At 53.1% G+C, this 15,828-nt stretch overlaps 7 protein-coding genes across 7 annotated transcripts; 5 read left to right on the top strand and 2 right to left on the bottom strand.

The window, feature by feature from the left end:
• Positions 1–806: 806 nt before the first annotated feature.
• On the top strand, positions 807–2,268 carry N7458_010958 (uncharacterized protein; the record flags this gene model as incomplete). The annotated part of the gene is made up of 2 exons (XM_056914340.1): positions 807–899; positions 937–2,268. The coding sequence occupies 2 exons, from the start codon at positions 807–809 to the stop codon at positions 2,266–2,268; spliced, it is 1,425 nt and encodes a 474-aa protein (XP_056763189.1).
• A 2,157-nt stretch (positions 2,269–4,425) lies between these two features.
• Positions 4,426–6,156, bottom strand: N7458_010957 (acid phosphatase DET1; the record flags this gene model as incomplete). Its single annotated transcript, XM_056914339.1, has 1 exon — positions 4,426–6,156. One exon carries the CDS (start codon positions 6,154–6,156, stop codon positions 4,426–4,428), a length of 1,731 nt encoding a protein of 576 aa, XP_056763188.1.
• Positions 6,157–6,294: 138 nt separating this feature from the next.
• Positions 6,295–7,932, top strand: N7458_010956 (Dor1-like family protein; the record flags this gene model as incomplete). The annotated part of the gene is made up of 1 exon (XM_056914338.1): positions 6,295–7,932. One exon carries the CDS (start codon positions 6,295–6,297, stop codon positions 7,930–7,932), a length of 1,638 nt encoding a protein of 545 aa, XP_056763187.1.
• A 579-nt stretch (positions 7,933–8,511) lies between these two features.
• On the top strand, positions 8,512–9,732 carry N7458_010955 (ELL-associated factor; the record flags this gene model as incomplete). The annotated part of the gene is made up of 1 exon (XM_056914337.1): positions 8,512–9,732. One exon carries the CDS (start codon positions 8,512–8,514, stop codon positions 9,730–9,732), a length of 1,221 nt encoding a protein of 406 aa, XP_056763186.1.
• A 500-nt stretch (positions 9,733–10,232) lies between these two features.
• On the top strand, positions 10,233–10,799 carry N7458_010954 (uncharacterized protein; the record flags this gene model as incomplete). The annotated part of the gene is made up of 1 exon (XM_056914336.1): positions 10,233–10,799. One exon carries the CDS (start codon positions 10,233–10,235, stop codon positions 10,797–10,799), a length of 567 nt encoding a protein of 188 aa, XP_056763185.1.
• Positions 10,800–11,820: 1,021 nt separating this feature from the next.
• On the top strand, positions 11,821–13,248 carry N7458_010953 (uncharacterized protein; the record flags this gene model as incomplete). Its single annotated transcript, XM_056914335.1, has 1 exon — positions 11,821–13,248. One exon carries the CDS (start codon positions 11,821–11,823, stop codon positions 13,246–13,248), a length of 1,428 nt encoding a protein of 475 aa, XP_056763184.1.
• Positions 13,249–13,714: 466 nt separating this feature from the next.
• N7458_010952 (AGC family serine/threonine-protein kinase) lies at positions 13,715–15,493 on the bottom strand (the record flags this gene model as incomplete). Its single annotated transcript, XM_056914334.1, has 1 exon — positions 13,715–15,493. The coding sequence occupies one exon, from the start codon at positions 15,491–15,493 to the stop codon at positions 13,715–13,717; it is 1,779 nt and encodes a 592-aa protein (XP_056763183.1).
• Between the last annotated feature and the right edge of the window lie 335 nt (positions 15,494–15,828).

Raw genomic sequence — 15,828 nt, 5'->3', positions numbered from 1 at the left:
CACTCCTCTCACTCTCCTCTCTTACTCTCCTCTCCCCTTTCGCTACTCTCCCTCCTCATCCTCTCTTCTTCCCACTCCTCCTTCAACCACCTCTCCTCCTTCCAACGAGCTTTTCACTAAGTGTCGTTGCTGATCTCATTCGTGAGGTTTGCCTCTACGCGAGGGAATTCCCTATCTTTGTGTGATTCTTCTTTTTTCCCCCAACTCCTCCCCTTTTCCGCGGGCTCGCCCTGTTGCTCTGTGAACGCGTCCTCTTCTTCCACCGAAGCGCCCTCTCCTCCGTTCGGTGCAGGGAATACGTTCGCCAACCCGCCTCTTCTCCTCTCCCCTCCTCTCTCCTCCTAACCTATCGTGTCTGTGTGATTCGAATCTTTGCTCAAACTTCGACTTTGCGACCCTCCTCAAGACCAGTTCCGAAAATTTATCGAGGGCTTGTTCAACATAACCCCACCACGCTCCTTCTATTCCATTTGTTCTTCGGTTCACTCGGTTTGATTGAAGAGTTTCCCTCAATGCCATTCAACTAGAGACGTTCACTACGACGATATCAGAGCGACGCGCTCCCTGAGCAGCACTCTCCTCTCCTCCCCTCCCCCCAGGATCAGGGCTTGGTGAAGCCGTAGACGGTTCGTGTTCGCCCTATCCCTCGGTTCACATCAGTCTCCCAGTCATTTATCCCAGCCGTACCTCTACGCTGCTTCTCGGGCCTGGCTAGCGGTGCTGACGATCTAGCGACGGACAGAACTCAACGCCGTCTACCCTTTGCCGTCCTGAACTGGTTACCTCAACCTGCCCCCTTTTTCAAGATGCCGTCTTTCTTCGCTCCGGGCCACGGCCTACCTCCCACGCCTCCTCATGTCAACAGCGGTGGTCGTCTGGATGAACCCTCGTTCTATCCGGTTGGTCACCCCGCGTTCCCCCCCTCGCTACCACCAGAGCGGCTCTGAGTTCATTGAACAGTACTCGCAGTCTCTGGTTTACACCAAGCCGAACGCGATTATGCACCATGGATCGGCGCATCCGATGCACGGTGCGCGTGATATGCACTCCTTGAGCCACCAGCAGTCGATGTTTGGCCCGATGGCAACTACCTTGCCCCCTATTCGGGCCAACGTCCAGCTGCCTCCCATGGACAGCGCCATTCCCCCACAATACCGCCGTCAGGAGATTCCCTCGATGCAGCAGCACCACCACCAGCAGCACCAACAACAACAACTGGAGCAGCAGCAGTCCCGCAAGGAGGAGAAGGCTACCGGAGGTGTCGCCGCCCACCTAGATTACGAGATGGATCGCATGTCCGACTTCGTGGCAGAAATGACCCAGGGAATGTATGAGCTGTACAACACCAAGATCACCCTTGCAGATATTGACTTCGCGCGAAGCATCTCCCCAGGAACTTCCGTGCCCCCTCAGTTCCGGAAATACGTCTACCAGATCTTGTCCTCGACCCGCCTCCCCAGTTCGACTATCCTGTTGGGCCTGTTCTACATGTCCAGCCGCATGCGCATCTTGTCCGCTCAGCGGGTCTTCCAGTCCGGCAGTGGCCAGATCTACCGCATGTTGACGGTGGGTCTGCTGCTGGGCAGCAAGTTCTTGGATGATAACACCTTCCAGAACAAGTCATGGGCTGAAGTTAGCAACATCCCCGTGGCTGAACTGAACAAGATGGAGCTGGAGTGGCTGTTCGGCTTCGACTGGAAGATCCACGAGCGCATCTATGACCAGCAAGACGGATTCGCCTCCTGGCGCCGACACTGGGACAACTGGAGTGCCAAGGCCAACGTTCGGGCCCAGGAGTCTTCTCGTCAGACCCTGGCGCCCATCGACACTAACGTTGTCCGACACCACCAGTCCGTTTCCAAGCCGCTCATGTCCCCCGAGGGACCCATCCCGCCGCAGTACCAACGCAGCTCCCACATCGAGAACTCCTGGCTCAACCCTGCTGCCTCCGAGTACTCCCCGCCATCGGCTCCTCACAGTGGCCCCAACACCCCCGACTACTACTCAGTCGGACCCTGGGGCTTCTCAAACCCGCCACCACCGTACTCGCAGGGCGCCTGGATTGCTCCGCCACGGTACATTGCTCAGTCCGCACCTCGCTCGCAGCCCCCGTCCTACCACCACACTCCGGCGTATGGCCTGCCATTCGCTCAGAGTGTCTGGACTGGTCACGGCTCGTCCTGTGGCTGCATGTACTGTGCCAAGCATATGGAGCATTACATGTGCAACAGTGCTTTCCCCGCGCTGCAGCCCATTGTTGCAGGCTAATCATTCCATGCTTAGTCACTGTTTGTGTGTGATCTATTACTTGTTGCATCCTTGCTGATATCATTTCATGACTTGGGACGAAACTTGAGACGAACAGCGTCTTTTTGAGCCTTGGCGTTCTTACAAAGGTCGCAAAAACCCCGTCTCTATTTCGGCCTTTATCTTTTCTCTGTTCGGTTCTAGAATTTTTCTTCCTTGCCCATTTCTCGACTATCGAACGCTTGGGAGGGTTTTGCATGGGTATTTGTTTATCTCTCGACTTGTTCATTTCTCTGTTCGATGATACCGTTTGTTTCTCGCTTCGCCTGTTCGATTCGATGTTTACGCCCCCATTTTGCCAAGTCCTTTTCATTTTCATCTCTTTTTCTTGACTCGCTGTCCACACTCACCCATTGAGCGATCGGCAATTCCGCGTCAACACCCGAAAAGTACACTTTTTGTTCTGCGACTTGCTGGTTCGTGTTGGCTAAGCGAAAAACTCTCCAAAATACCAAAAAAAAGAGGAAAAAGACGCTCTCCACGGCGACATTAGCACGTCCCGGCCGCTTCTACGATTCGATATGGTCTCCTTGCTGCGTATTCTCTCTACACCCAACTCCCTGGGTCATCGGAGAATATGACTTATGCAATGGCCCTCATGTCGGATCATTTCTTGTCCTGTCCTCGTCACATTTTGGACAAGTTGACATACCCTGGCCGGGACCGCAGTCACGACGATCACGAATCCCCAAAATCTGATTTTGTTTATTACCCATGACCTTTTCCGCTCATATCTTCGGCTCATTTTCTTCCTTCGCCTTTTCTGTTCCATTGCCTCTTGCCGTTTCCCATGCTTGGCATTCTTCGTCCGGCGGTGATTACCCATAGATTGCTGTTTTCTTCCCCCTATTCTGCGCTTTTCTCCTCTTCATGTCGGTACATTATCTTCATTCGACTGTGCACATCAACGCCACACCCCGCTACAACGCTGTCCTTTTTGGAAAGCAATGAAGCGGCTGGGCATATGTGCACCCGGCGTTAATACTTCTCTTCACTCATCGACACATTCCATCAACTCTTCTTTCTCTGCGCCTTGCAGTTCCGCTTTTTCTTTTCCTTCAACCATGATTCATCCAAACAAACTTGAAATACTTTATTCTTCTATCCAGCCTTCATGATTGCCCTTTCTTCTTCCATTGATTCCCCAGGAGCGGTCCAAAAAATCAAAACAGCTTTCCCTCGTCTTCCTTCATACCATGAACCAAGGCGCTTTGTTGTTTACTCAAGACCGACTTAGCCATATTCTCTTCTCTGATTCCCCATCCGTTTAGACGGCATTGCATACAGGATGTGCAGGGGGAACCAGGACCAGGTCCGCTGCTACGTGTTTCGTGTGTCTGGGTTCTCCCTTCCCTTTCCCTTGACCGTCTACAGTACACCTTTTCCAATTTCCCTGAACACCTGCAATCGCGTCCCTGTTCCGGAGCCATGGGGATTCTCCAAGGCTGTCAATTCACTTCTCCGGCCCCCCTATCTATCTACCTTGATAGGTAGAGGCGCTGGCGGGTGACTGATTCCTGTATGTAGTCTATTGATTCTCGACTTCGTCCATGTTTTCAATTGCTCTTTGCCTGTGGCCCCCGTTAGTGTCTTGGAACTAGTCCTGGACTGTCCTGGTTCTGAGAATCTGGATTAGGCTAGTTCTGGCTGTGCTGGTGGGTAGCATGGTCTCTGTGTGTTGGGACGTCTTGTTGTCTTAGGATTCGGGAAATATGTGACAAACTATTGTCTTTGTCGCTCCATCTTTTCTCTGGTATTCCTTGTAGGTTTGTAAGTGTAGTCTGGTAGATAGTAGGAACTTGAGATAGCTGCTATGCTACGCTGTGTAGTGTATGAGATTCTATCTACCACGGCAATAATAGTATAGAGTTCCTAATAGAAATCTTCACATCTAATAAATCATGCATTGTCATTCTCATTCATGTAGTCGTAGCATAATAGCTTAACGTAACGCTTCACCCGAAAACCTGATGCCATCCAACATTATACGTGAACGAACACTCAGAACAACATCCCAGCCTAATGAACAGCCCTTTATCAAATTATAGCAAATGCCAATCAATGTACCCAACCCAGGTATATAACCCCGACTCAACCAACCATGCAAACCGACCAAACTCAATAAACACTCCCCTGAATACTCTGATCCTCACGCCTCTGCGCCTCCAGACAGAGCTCCTCATTTTGGGTATTCGCCAGCTCGTTTTCGCTGTGGTTAGTCTGTGGTGTTTGAGGCTCCGTGATGCGCGGTGTTTGTATCTCTTCGCTGGTGGAGATTTCGTCGTCGCCGTCGCCGAGGATGTTTGCCATTCCGTGGGGTGGTTGGGATTCTGAGTGTGAGGCTTGTCTTTGGTGGGTGGGGCGGGTATTAGGTTGTGTAGATGTCGATGTAATGTGATGATTGTGGTGGTGATGGTGATGGGGATGATGATGATGGTGTGGACGACGCTTTGATCCCTCGGTTGGATGTGCACTAAGTTCGTCGTCGCCGTCGTTTTCGAGGTCTTGTGATGGGTTAGACGTGGTGGTAGAGTGCACGTGCGAGTGCGAGTGTTTCTCATGGGGGGTACGAGAACCGTGGTGGTGATGGTGGTCGTGATCATCACCTTCGTCATCGGAGGGCGCGAGACTGTTTGCACCGCTCATGGAGCCACCTCCGTCGCGGCCGCCTAGATGGAGGAGAGCCAATTTGAGGTTCACGGTCGACGATGATGAAGCTGGAGGGTGGAGGAGATGGTCTTCGCTATCGCGATGGGGACCTAGACTGGGGCGGATGGGACGAGAAATATAGCGAATGTCGGAACTGGAAGAACGCCTGTGTGTATCTTTGGACTCATCCTCCGACTGATTGGTGGGATGAGAGCTCTTGTTGGTGCCGTGTAAGGTGGATATGCTTTTATCATTTGGGAAGGGGAATGACCCTTCCATGCTATCGGATGTTGAAGCTGCTTGTTTCAACGGCGATGGCTGATCTGGATGCGTAGCGACATTGCCTCGTACATGTCCACGGTGCATTGATTCCACCAACTGGGCTCGGAGAGACTTCTTGGCATCGCCGGTCAATCCATGAGTACATCCGTCAGGACATCCACCCCATTTTCGGCGAATAGGAATGTGGTCTGAAGGATTGTTGGTTGCAGGAGGTTGATTGTTCGCCTCGTGCTCGCGTTCTCTCTCTTTTCGCAAGTCGGACCATGTACGTAATTTATTCTGTAGAGTGTATTTGCCATTGTCCGGGTTGAGAGTCAGGACCACAAACTCGCAATGGTTGATATTGCGCAGGTCCTCGAAGTATTCCACACTCCAATGATACCACTTCATGAGAAAGACTCGCGTCATTAGGCCGTGCGTGACGAGAACGCATACATTGGCAAAGTCCTCCTCGCCAAAGAGTCGCCACAGCGATTCGTTAAACCCGCTCACGCGGTCGTAGGCATCTGCGGCGGACTCGCCGTTGGGAATACGATAGAAGAAGTGGCCATAATCTGCCCGTTCCATCCACATGCGCTCCATCTCGGTCGAGCATGGTTGGAAGTTGCCAAAGTCTTGTTCTCGTAGTCGAGGCTCTTCATACACTTTGATGCCATGTCTCGGAAACGGCGATGGCGAAGGGTCGTCGGAGGTTAACGACTCCAGCATACCTTCGGTTGTTTCCCTTGTCCGCCGATATGGAGAAGTAAAGAAGTGGAGGGTATCATCGGGGTGAAGAAGGTCGCGTAATCGACGGCCCGCCTCTAGTGCTTGTCGATGTCCTTCGGACGTTAGTTTCACTCGATGGTCGGGAGTGGTCTGATGGATATCGCGGTTCTTATTTCCTTCTGACTGCGCATGGCGGACCAGAATGATCATCTACAGAATAGAATGTTGTCAAGATCGAGCATCAAGAGACTCTAGTCCGGACATAGTACTACTTACCCGTGGTTTCCCCATGGCTGAAGGGGCATGTGGGACAAGGCCACTAAAAGGAGGATGCGGGGGGAGGGGCAGATGAAGACGATAACGAAGAAACAGAAAGCACTTCAGACCATCCAATCTGGCTATCAGTGCCTCTATGAACAGCTTCAAGCCTCTTTCAACTGTAGTCCCGACGAGGAGGCAAATGACGAAAAGAAGACGGAAAATGTTGGAGACGCTGCGGAGATGCGCAAACTGGCCGCACGGGCCACCGTAGGCCTGCCTCTCTCTCTCTCTCCATTATTCAGCGCGCTGGCTTTCCGCGACACTGGAAGTCTGGTATCTTCAACGACGACGAGAGACATGGCCGACTCGCTGTTGGAGCTGCTGGCTCCACGTTTGGAGAAACCACAGCCAAACGATGCTACAACATCGCAGTATCTCAATCGCCTATCCACTTTGTCTTTGGACGCCCTCCAAACCACCGAACCACAGTCCCTGGCCCAATCCTCCCATTCAACACTCCTTTCACTCCAGGCCCTATCCAACCGCTCTCACCGGTCCTTTATTACCTCTGCCGACCATCTCTCTACTTTGCGCTCCTCCGTCCCACAGTTGACCCGCGAAGCACAACAATTACGCGATGCTATCCCCAAGCTCGACGAAGCGGCCGTCAAGTTCTCCACCAAATACAGCAAGATTACAGATAATGCCGCCTTGGAACGGAGGAAAAAGGCCATGCAGCTAGCACGCAATGTTGACCGACTGTCTGATATCCTCGAATTGCCTTCTCTGTTGTCTACTGCGGTGTCTGCCGCGTCCGCCAATTCTGGCGCGGGGGCAGCCTCTACCACATATTCCTCAGCCCTCGACCTACATGCACATATTAAGCGACTACAGACATTATACCCCGAGTCACCATTAATCCAAGATGTGGCGTCCCAGGCGGAAGATGTTATGAAGCAAATGACAACGAATTTGATCGCCGGCCTTCGCGCCCAGAACCTCCGGTTAGCAGCGGGTATGCGAACTGTAGGCTGGCTGCGGCGAGTGGCACCGGATTTGGAGAGTTTTCAAAGTCAGGGAGCAGCAGGTACCGGAGAAGGAGCGCTGGGCGCCATTTTCTTAATTTGCCGCTTGGCCCACTTGGTGTCGACCCTGGAAGCCTTGGATCCTCTCCGGGAGCTTGCTGATCAAGAAACCCAGCGGCGAGTCCATGGCAAGGACAAGTCTGAAACTTGGTCTGATGGACAGCAGACAGACCGCTACCTGAAACGGTACATTGAGATCTTCCGTGAGCAGAGCTTTGCCATTGTCTCCCTGTACAAGAATATCTTCAGCTCGGAACAGTCAGACTCCGAACCCGCCGTTTCAGGCCTCCGGGGCGCCGAGGCGCGCAAGGCCCAGTCCCAGTCAGCACGATCGAATGATCCGCTACAAAGACTCCCCTCCGCCTTGGCGACATTCCCGATGCACCTGGTGCAATTACTCACAGATACCATGCGCGCATATCTTCCTAATGTTCGGGATCGCAGCTCGAGGGAGAGTCTGCTGACGCAGCTGCTGTACTGTGCGGCTAGTCTAGGCCGATTAGGAGGCGACTTTGGCATGATTCTGACGGAGCTGGACGGGGAGGAAGATATCACGTATGAATGGGAAGATGTGATGCGTAAGCATCGGGCGCTGGCTGGACGTCTGGAGCAACTGACGAGTCGAGTACCGGTGCATTGAAAGGTGGAGGAGGTTGTGTAATATAACCATCTGATATACCCGCTGCTAGATCAGACATCATAATCATAAAGATGGTCTATAAAGATGGTCTTGGATGACAGAATTTGTACAATCTGCAGATACATCGGTGTGAAGGAGTCTATCCCGCCGAATTACAGGACAGAGATGATAACCAATAATGGACCATATTCGGACAGTCTTGGTCCTTTGCTTTCATGTTAAATGTGAATTGATAAAGATAACCTACTAAGACCACAATTATCGACCATGCATTCAAGTGTGGCTATTCCAAGCCAAAGTTCCACGATTTAATGGAAGTTGTAGGCGGAGCACTTCAGAGTTCGGTCTCCGCCTTTCCCCATGTTTGCGCTTTGTGCCTCTCTTCCCTCGGACTTTCTTTCACGACTTTCACTCTCCTCCTCCTCCTCCTCCTCCTCCTCCTCCTCCTCCGCCTGGCTATTCATCTGATTCCTGGTCCCAATTTCCTATTCTTCCACTCATCTTTCCAGTCCTGTTTCCAATCCCTCTTTCTCTGCTCACCGCTGTCTGTCTCCGCGCGGAGACATGGCCGCCCCCACGATGTCCACCATGATCGACCCGACCAAGCAGGCCGAATACTCTATCGTCTTGGGTGAGAGACTGGCCAACAATACAAACTCCGATCGTCTGATCAATGTCAACTACAATTACAAGTCCAAAGCTGCAACGCCTCAACAGCGAGCATCCATCACCCGTTCCTCCCTGTCGCGCGATCTCTACGACCTGTCCGTCACGGATAAGCCACCCAGCGCCGATCACACCTTGACCTATTCATACCAAGGCAGCGAAGACCCGACCGGTGAGCGAGCCCTCGTCTTGGTATTCGACCCTGACCGTAAGGTCTTTGTGCTGGAGCCGGTCTCTTCCAAATTGAATTTCAATCTACGGTCGGCGCCGGGGAAGACGGAGAAGCAAGTCCTGGAACAATACGAGCAGCTACGGATATCACAGGAGGATGATCACACCTCGGGCGATGATCGGAATGGAGGGAACACGAGTGAAGATGAAGGTCCGGCCGATGATAGCAATCCATACGATTTTCGACACTTCCTCCCCAAGGAGGGAGCCGAGGACGTGAAGCCCGTCTCGCGGAACTCTACGCCAGAGCCGGTATACACCAGCAAAGCGAACACGCCAGCGTTACCGCCTGCCAGATCTGCAGCAAAGCCTGCACCCCGACCAAAGACCCAAAAGCCTCAAACGAACCCTCTCCGAGAAACCAAGCGGGTACAGAAGCCGCCCGTAAAGCCGAAGATCCCCCGGGATACACCCGCGGAGCAACCCCGGGAGCTAGTCTCACGCACAGAACCACCAGTCCACCAGGACGACTCTCGGCTGTCAATATCAGATGCAGGCACCGGCAATGGCTCACAACCGTCCATTCAATCACCCGGTTCAAACATCATCATCGATGGGGAATTGATTATCGACATGGGCTCACCACCGCCCCGACGAGCCTTCAAAGTCAATCCCTCCTTCTTCTCCTCGAATAATACACCTACCGACGACAGGGAAGGCCATGAGTCGGAAGAGGAAATGGAGTCGTTCCGACTCCCCTCCCCAGCCAGAGATACCAAGCCCGCCTTCTCAGCTCCCGCCGATACCGGAGATGATATGGAGGACGATGATGCTCTGGCCGCGGAGATGGAAGCCGCTTTTGAAGCGAGTGCGCGTGAGGAAGAGGCTCGCAGCCACGAGTATGGTCAGAGTAGCTATCAGGTGGCTAGTGATGATGAGAGTGAAGTCAGTGAGGAGGAGTAAGTAACATTGGGACTTGAAGATTGTTCTATCTTTGCATATCAGCGTGGCGCTTGGGTTCAGGTCTGGAGATACCATTTTTGATATTCTATTTATGAGTCGCCGCTTTGGTGGCCTAGCCATGATTTCGGTTTTCTTCTTGATATTCTTTTCGCTTCTTGTTTTCATTCAAATTGATTCCCTTTTGCCAATCTTCTTGATAGGAAGCGAGTTATGCGTAGTTAACATCACAAAGGAACTCTGCATGTAGACTCCCGCTTCCATCCATCATACTGTGATATAACACAATCTCAAGTTTAGAGCAGGGGTTCAACATTGGGCCATTGGGCTTAGGATTAGGAATAGAAACAAACGTGCCCCTTCCCTTCGTCACCTGGCACAAGGTGATTTTTCATCCTTCTTCCTGATTGCGACTCACCATCTTTCAACTCTCCTACTGCCACTCTCAACTCTACAATTCCTCCCTTCTCCTCTCTGCACCAGTCTAAGTACGCTAATCCAACATGGCGGACAAGAATCCGATTGACAACAATCCGGCTGACAACAATCCGGCTGACAACAATCCGGCTGACAACAATCCGGCTGACAACAATCCGGCTGACAACAATCCGGCTGACAACAATCCGGCTGACAACAATACGGTTCATAACAACGTGACCGGCAGCAACATGCCCATCAGCCTCATGCCCGGCAGCAACATGCCCGGCAGCAACATGTTCAGCAGCAACATGTTCAGCAGCAACATGTTCAGCAGCAACATGCCTGGCAGCAACATGTTCAGCAGTAGCATGCCCGGCAGCGACGTGTACTTTGCCAGCCTTGGCATCACCGTGGACCCGGACCTCCAGGGCAGCATCTTCGGCTCCGAGATGGATGACACCTCCTTCGACAACATCAACTCCACAATTCCTAGCTCTTTCAATTCATTCCTTGCCCTGATGGAACGCTTCGCCGCCAATGAAGAGATGCCACAGGCTACCACTACTCCACCTGTCTCGCCGGCAGACTCCGCCACCACTGCCACGAACCCTACGAGCAATGCTGAACCTGATCAAACCCCCGAGAAGTAAGCTCTATTGAGTGCCCTCTACACTAGGCAAATCGAAAATGCCTGTAATATTCGCGAGAGGGGATTGAAGGGTAAGCTCTCCACTAAAGATATCATTGCCGATTTGAAGAGCTAACTGACCGACAAGCAATGCGTGATGGGAAATGCTCGGGTTGGATTAGAGGATAGAGCTGTGAAAGGCAGTGGTATGAATGAAGATGACAGCCTGGATGGATATGACGCCGCGGCGCTACTACAGGGAAATGCTTATGGATGAGACGTTGTGATTTCAAGTGACCTAGCTACACATACCAATCACACTTCCTAAGCAAAGGCTCAAAACTGTAATGACAACTATCCTGTATGATTCTTAGGTGTATTTTATGGCTACTAACTTATTATTCTGGAGAGGTGGGTTAAAGAAAGTCGGACGCAGTAGAGCGAGATGGGTGGCCAAGATGTCATAATGCACGACTAATCACTGACCGCACACTTGGTCTCTCTGCATCTAAATGCCCCTGCTTCAACGCTCGAATCTCTGGCCATGGGTAAGTCCTCTTCTATTCCAAGATCAACGAGACCTCGTTTTTACGGACTGTCATTTTATACTTCGGCTGGCCAATAGTAGTGCTCCGGAAAAACTCGTTAACCCACTCCGGGAGCAGCTTTCACTCTCGCTGGAACCACCGCGGCCGAAGATTCCCAGTTTCCTTCGAATCAAGCTCTTTGGCACTTGAGAGTCTTTCTCCCATATAATCGCCTTGAAAATACCCGAGAACTACTGTGAAGTACTTCTTCACCTCTCAAATATGCGATAAAAGCTGCGGAATGCGCGATTGGACAAGACAACACCCGAACCTGGGATAGGAAGCTCCAGAGAACCCTCCGCAAAGGAGCGCGCGGGCGCGCTTTACTTGCTATCTCTGGCAAAGAGATAGGTGGCCACTCCATTTCTCGCCGTTCCAATCATCCTTGCCTCTCTTTCCACCTACACATATCCTTCTCGAGCGAACCCTTGGCCTCGCGCAACCGAACACGACCAGATGGAAGCCTCCGCGTCTCCAGCACCGCCGAAACACCGTATCCCCGGCCTGCCAAATCCGGTTATAGCGGCTACACAGAAGAAATGGATCTTTACCGATGAAGAGCTCGAGCGCACACCGTCGCGGATTGATAAGATCGACCGCGAGAAGGAGGATTACATCCGGCACCGTGCCGTCGAGTTTATTTGGCAGGTCAGCATGATGCTGAAGATGCCGCCGCAGACGTCTATGACGGCGACGGTGTTTATGCACCGCTTTCTCATGAGATACTCTCTGCGCGGACAATATCCCGAGGTGGGCGCGGACCTCATGCATCCAAAGGTCATTGCGGCTGTTTCCTTGTTCGTTGCGTTCAAGGTAGACGAGACGATGCGCCGCATGAAGGATTTCGTCGTGGCTTGCTGCCGTGTCGCTATGAAGCAGCCTGATCTGGTCGTGGATGAGCAGTCGAAGGATTACTGGAAGTGGCGCGATCTGATCCTACAGAATGAGAGTGTCATCCTTGAGTTCCTCTGTTTCGACCTGCAGCTCGAGTCGCCGTACCGCATCCTTTGGGATTACTCCCTCTTCCTCGGTGTGGGCGATAACAGACCCCTCCGCCACTCGGCATATGCTTTTCTGAATGACTCCACCTACACAGTGCTCTGCTTGCAATTCCAACCACGCGTCATCGCCGCTGCCGCTCTCTACGCCGCTGCTCGCCATTGCCAGATCGCCTTTCCAGACGACTCAGAAGGGCGGCCATGGTGGGAACAACTGGACGTCAAAGTGGACGAGCTCATCCGCGCCTGCAAGCTGATCGTCAAAATCTACGAGCGTGTCCAGCAAAACCTGAGCAAGGGCTATCCCGACTTTGCCTTCTCAGACGCAGACGCCAACGACCCAACCCGCCTCTTCAATAATAATCCCATCGCCGACCCAGTTTCAACACCCACTCTTAGTACACCGGGCGACTCGGCCGCGCCAAACGGGCGCAAACGCTCGCGTGAACCAGAATCCCAATCCAACGAACACAACCAACCAACCCCAACATCAACTACACAACAATCCTCCTCACTGAACGGGGAGCGCTCGCCAAAACGCCATTGCACCGTTTCACCTCATCCCGCAGCAGGCGCAACAGCCTCGCCTTCAACAACGGCTCGCCCGCGCATTCCCCTCCGCGCATTGGAAGCCGTCCGACAATCAAAGACCACCGATCGACTCTCCAGCGACAGACAAGACCAGCACTCTGCCCGGCCTTCTTCCACCCAAACCCCTCAAAAAGACGAAACCAGTGCCGAAGAAGGCGAAGTCTCAGGCGACAAGGGCGTTGACCCGAGTACCGGCCCGGCCGAATCTGCAGAAGCCAAGGAGACAGGTCCGCCGTCCGCACCAAGGGTCGATATTAATGACGAAAGGGGTGGAAGTGAAGAAGGCGAAATCTAGATACAATACCGGATCATAATTTCTTCGTCGAGGAGTTTGGTGGATGGGGGCGCGTATAAGCAGGTCCGGACTACGGGTGCTGTTTCTTTTTGGGGGGTTTGTGTTGACTGGCTTTTTATTGGGGTTGCTGGGTGGATGGACTGTATTGTACGTCAATGACTATCTACGAAATTTGAAATGATTAAGAATAGTATTCAAGCAACCGACTTGTATTCATGTACTCTTTATTAGCCTGTTGGGAATTTCGAAACCCAGAACGCGATAGTGCTGTATTGGCCAAGAGCTTGTAAGCTAAGAACAAGAACGCTTGCATCACAGGATACAAGATAGACAGAGCGAGATGCACAGAAAGAGGCCATGGGATGGACAGAAAAAAAGACGATGCAAAGCAACCGAAACACCCGGGAAGAAGCAATGCACGAGGCACAGAAGCAGATAAACAGGACTAGAAAGGGCAATTCATCCCCTAGCATCCCGTTGCCATCACGCCAAGCCCGTGATCCAGCAAGCTACTCGAAGCCACAAAGCTGAATCCACCAAATGGATCCCCGTCACCAGCCGTCTGGCCCGCAAGACTCGACGAGAATCGCGATTTGCTCTGCGCATACAAATCGTCAAATCCACCGGTCACGGTCGGACTGAGCGGGATCTGGGTGAAATCGGCAGAGAAGTTCTCGGCCAGCGCGGGATCGGTGACGACGGGCTGGATGGGCGGGACGAGTTCACGTCGCTCGAGAGCGGCCCAGTCAATCTTGCGGAAGAATCGGTGCTTTTTGATCGTCTGGAGGTCCTTGGGCATGTGGTAGCCGAGTCGCTTGGCGGGGTCTTTGCGGAGCAGTCGGGTGAGGAGGTCCTTTGCGTCTGGGCCGAGGAAGTAGGGCAGGACGAGCTTCTGCTTGACGATTTTCTCTTGGAGTTTGGCGTGGTTGTTGGCGCGGAAAGGAGGGGAACCAGTGAGGAGGTCGAAGCCCAGTGCGCCTAGGGACCACCAGTCGCATGCTTTGCCGTACGGTTTGCCCTGGATCACTTCGGGGGCCATGTACTCGATCGTGCCCAGGGAGGAGTTGCAGCGGTCGTCATCGCTCAGTGCGATCTTGCTCAGCCCAAAGTCGGTGAGAAGCAGGTGGCCATGGTGATCGAGGAGGCAGTTCTCGGGCTTGAGGTCGCGGTACAGGACGCCGACGTTTTGGTGCAGGTGCTCCAGGGCGAGGACCATTTCCGCCATGTAGAATGCCGCGGCATCTTCTTGGAACATACGCTCCATGGCGAGATGAGTAAACAACTCGCCGCCCTGGGCATATTCCAGGATCAGGTAGAGCTTCTCGTGGTCCTGGAACGCGTAGAACAGCTTGACCACGAACGGGTGGCGGTTGACACTCTCCAAGATCATGCGCTCTGTCTTGGTTTGCTCCACGAGCTTCTTGTGCACAGTGATGGAAGCCTTCTTGAACTGCTTCTGGGCATACAGCTTGCCCGTGACAACATGGCGGACCAGCAATACGGTCCCGAAGGAACCCTTGCCAAGGCAGAGCAAAGGCTCAAAATCCTCTGCAGTCATCTTCCGGCAAAGCTGGCTCCGCATATCGACTCCAATTCCAGCTGCAGCGGGGCTGGTGCTGGCAGGTTCATCATCCTCCGCGGCGTCTGTGCTGACGAAATCATGCTCCAGCGGCACTTCATAGCTGGTCAGAATCTCGGTCTGATCGCTGTCGGAATACACGCTGGCGTTACTGGGAGTTACCGAGCAGAAGCCGCCGCTACCCGCAGTGTGTTTCCCAGAGAGATTGAGCGAATCAAGCTGGAGCTTCAAAGCGCTAACTCCATGGCCAACACTGGGCTGAGCGCGAGGACTCGCTCCACCCTTAGAGGTGGCCGGACGAGACTCGGCAGCGCGGGAGCTAGTCGTGGAGAAATCAGAGTCCTCATCCGCAGAGGCGAGCGGCGTGAAACCGCGAACCGTCGACAGTGCCAGATCAGCCTGCACAGCTTGCTTCTTCTTCTTAGCCTTACGTCGCTGCTTTCCGGACAACAGATTCGGGTTAAAGGCTGATGGCTGCATCAAATTGTCCCCGTTGCCTCTGCAATTGGCCATCTGCTTGCGCGGTGACAACCGGTCGTCTCCCATGTGGACATCCGGGGCGCGGTGATTGGTCGGGAAGTCGACGGCGGAGGGCGGCGTGCTGTCAGCTTGTGGGGTGAAGACATCTCCAACGGAGATATCATCAGGCGGGGCAGAGACAGGCATGTTGCTCGACTGCGATTGTCACAGCAGTCAACGGCGTGGTAGAAAAAGTCGGACTCCGAATGAGCCTCCCTCAGGGTTTCGCACCCGGAAGAGGCGCCGACGATAGTCGCGGCACGGAGGAGAATAGAGGACACACCAGTTGGTGTTTGTTTGGCAAATAGATACTCGAGGTGTCTGGAACTGCCACTTTTGTCCACCGTTTCCATGTTAGCTTCAATCCTTTTCTATTTGCCTGTGATCACGGGTATGGAGGGGTAGAGAGAGCTTTTGCTTGCGACTTTTTGCCCCACCAATCGCGACGAAGATGAGGAAAAAAAACCACGATTCCTCGGGTT

The sequence above is a fragment of the Penicillium daleae genome (genome assembly GCF_028827525.1).
Source record: "Penicillium daleae strain IBT 16125 chromosome Unknown utg000008l_segment0_segment0, whole genome shotgun sequence".
Taxonomy (NCBI): Eukaryota; Fungi; Ascomycota; class Eurotiomycetes; order Eurotiales; family Aspergillaceae; genus Penicillium; species Penicillium daleae.
The sequence above is the reverse complement of the archived record's forward strand: the minus strand, read 5'-3'. Positions and strand labels throughout refer to the sequence as shown.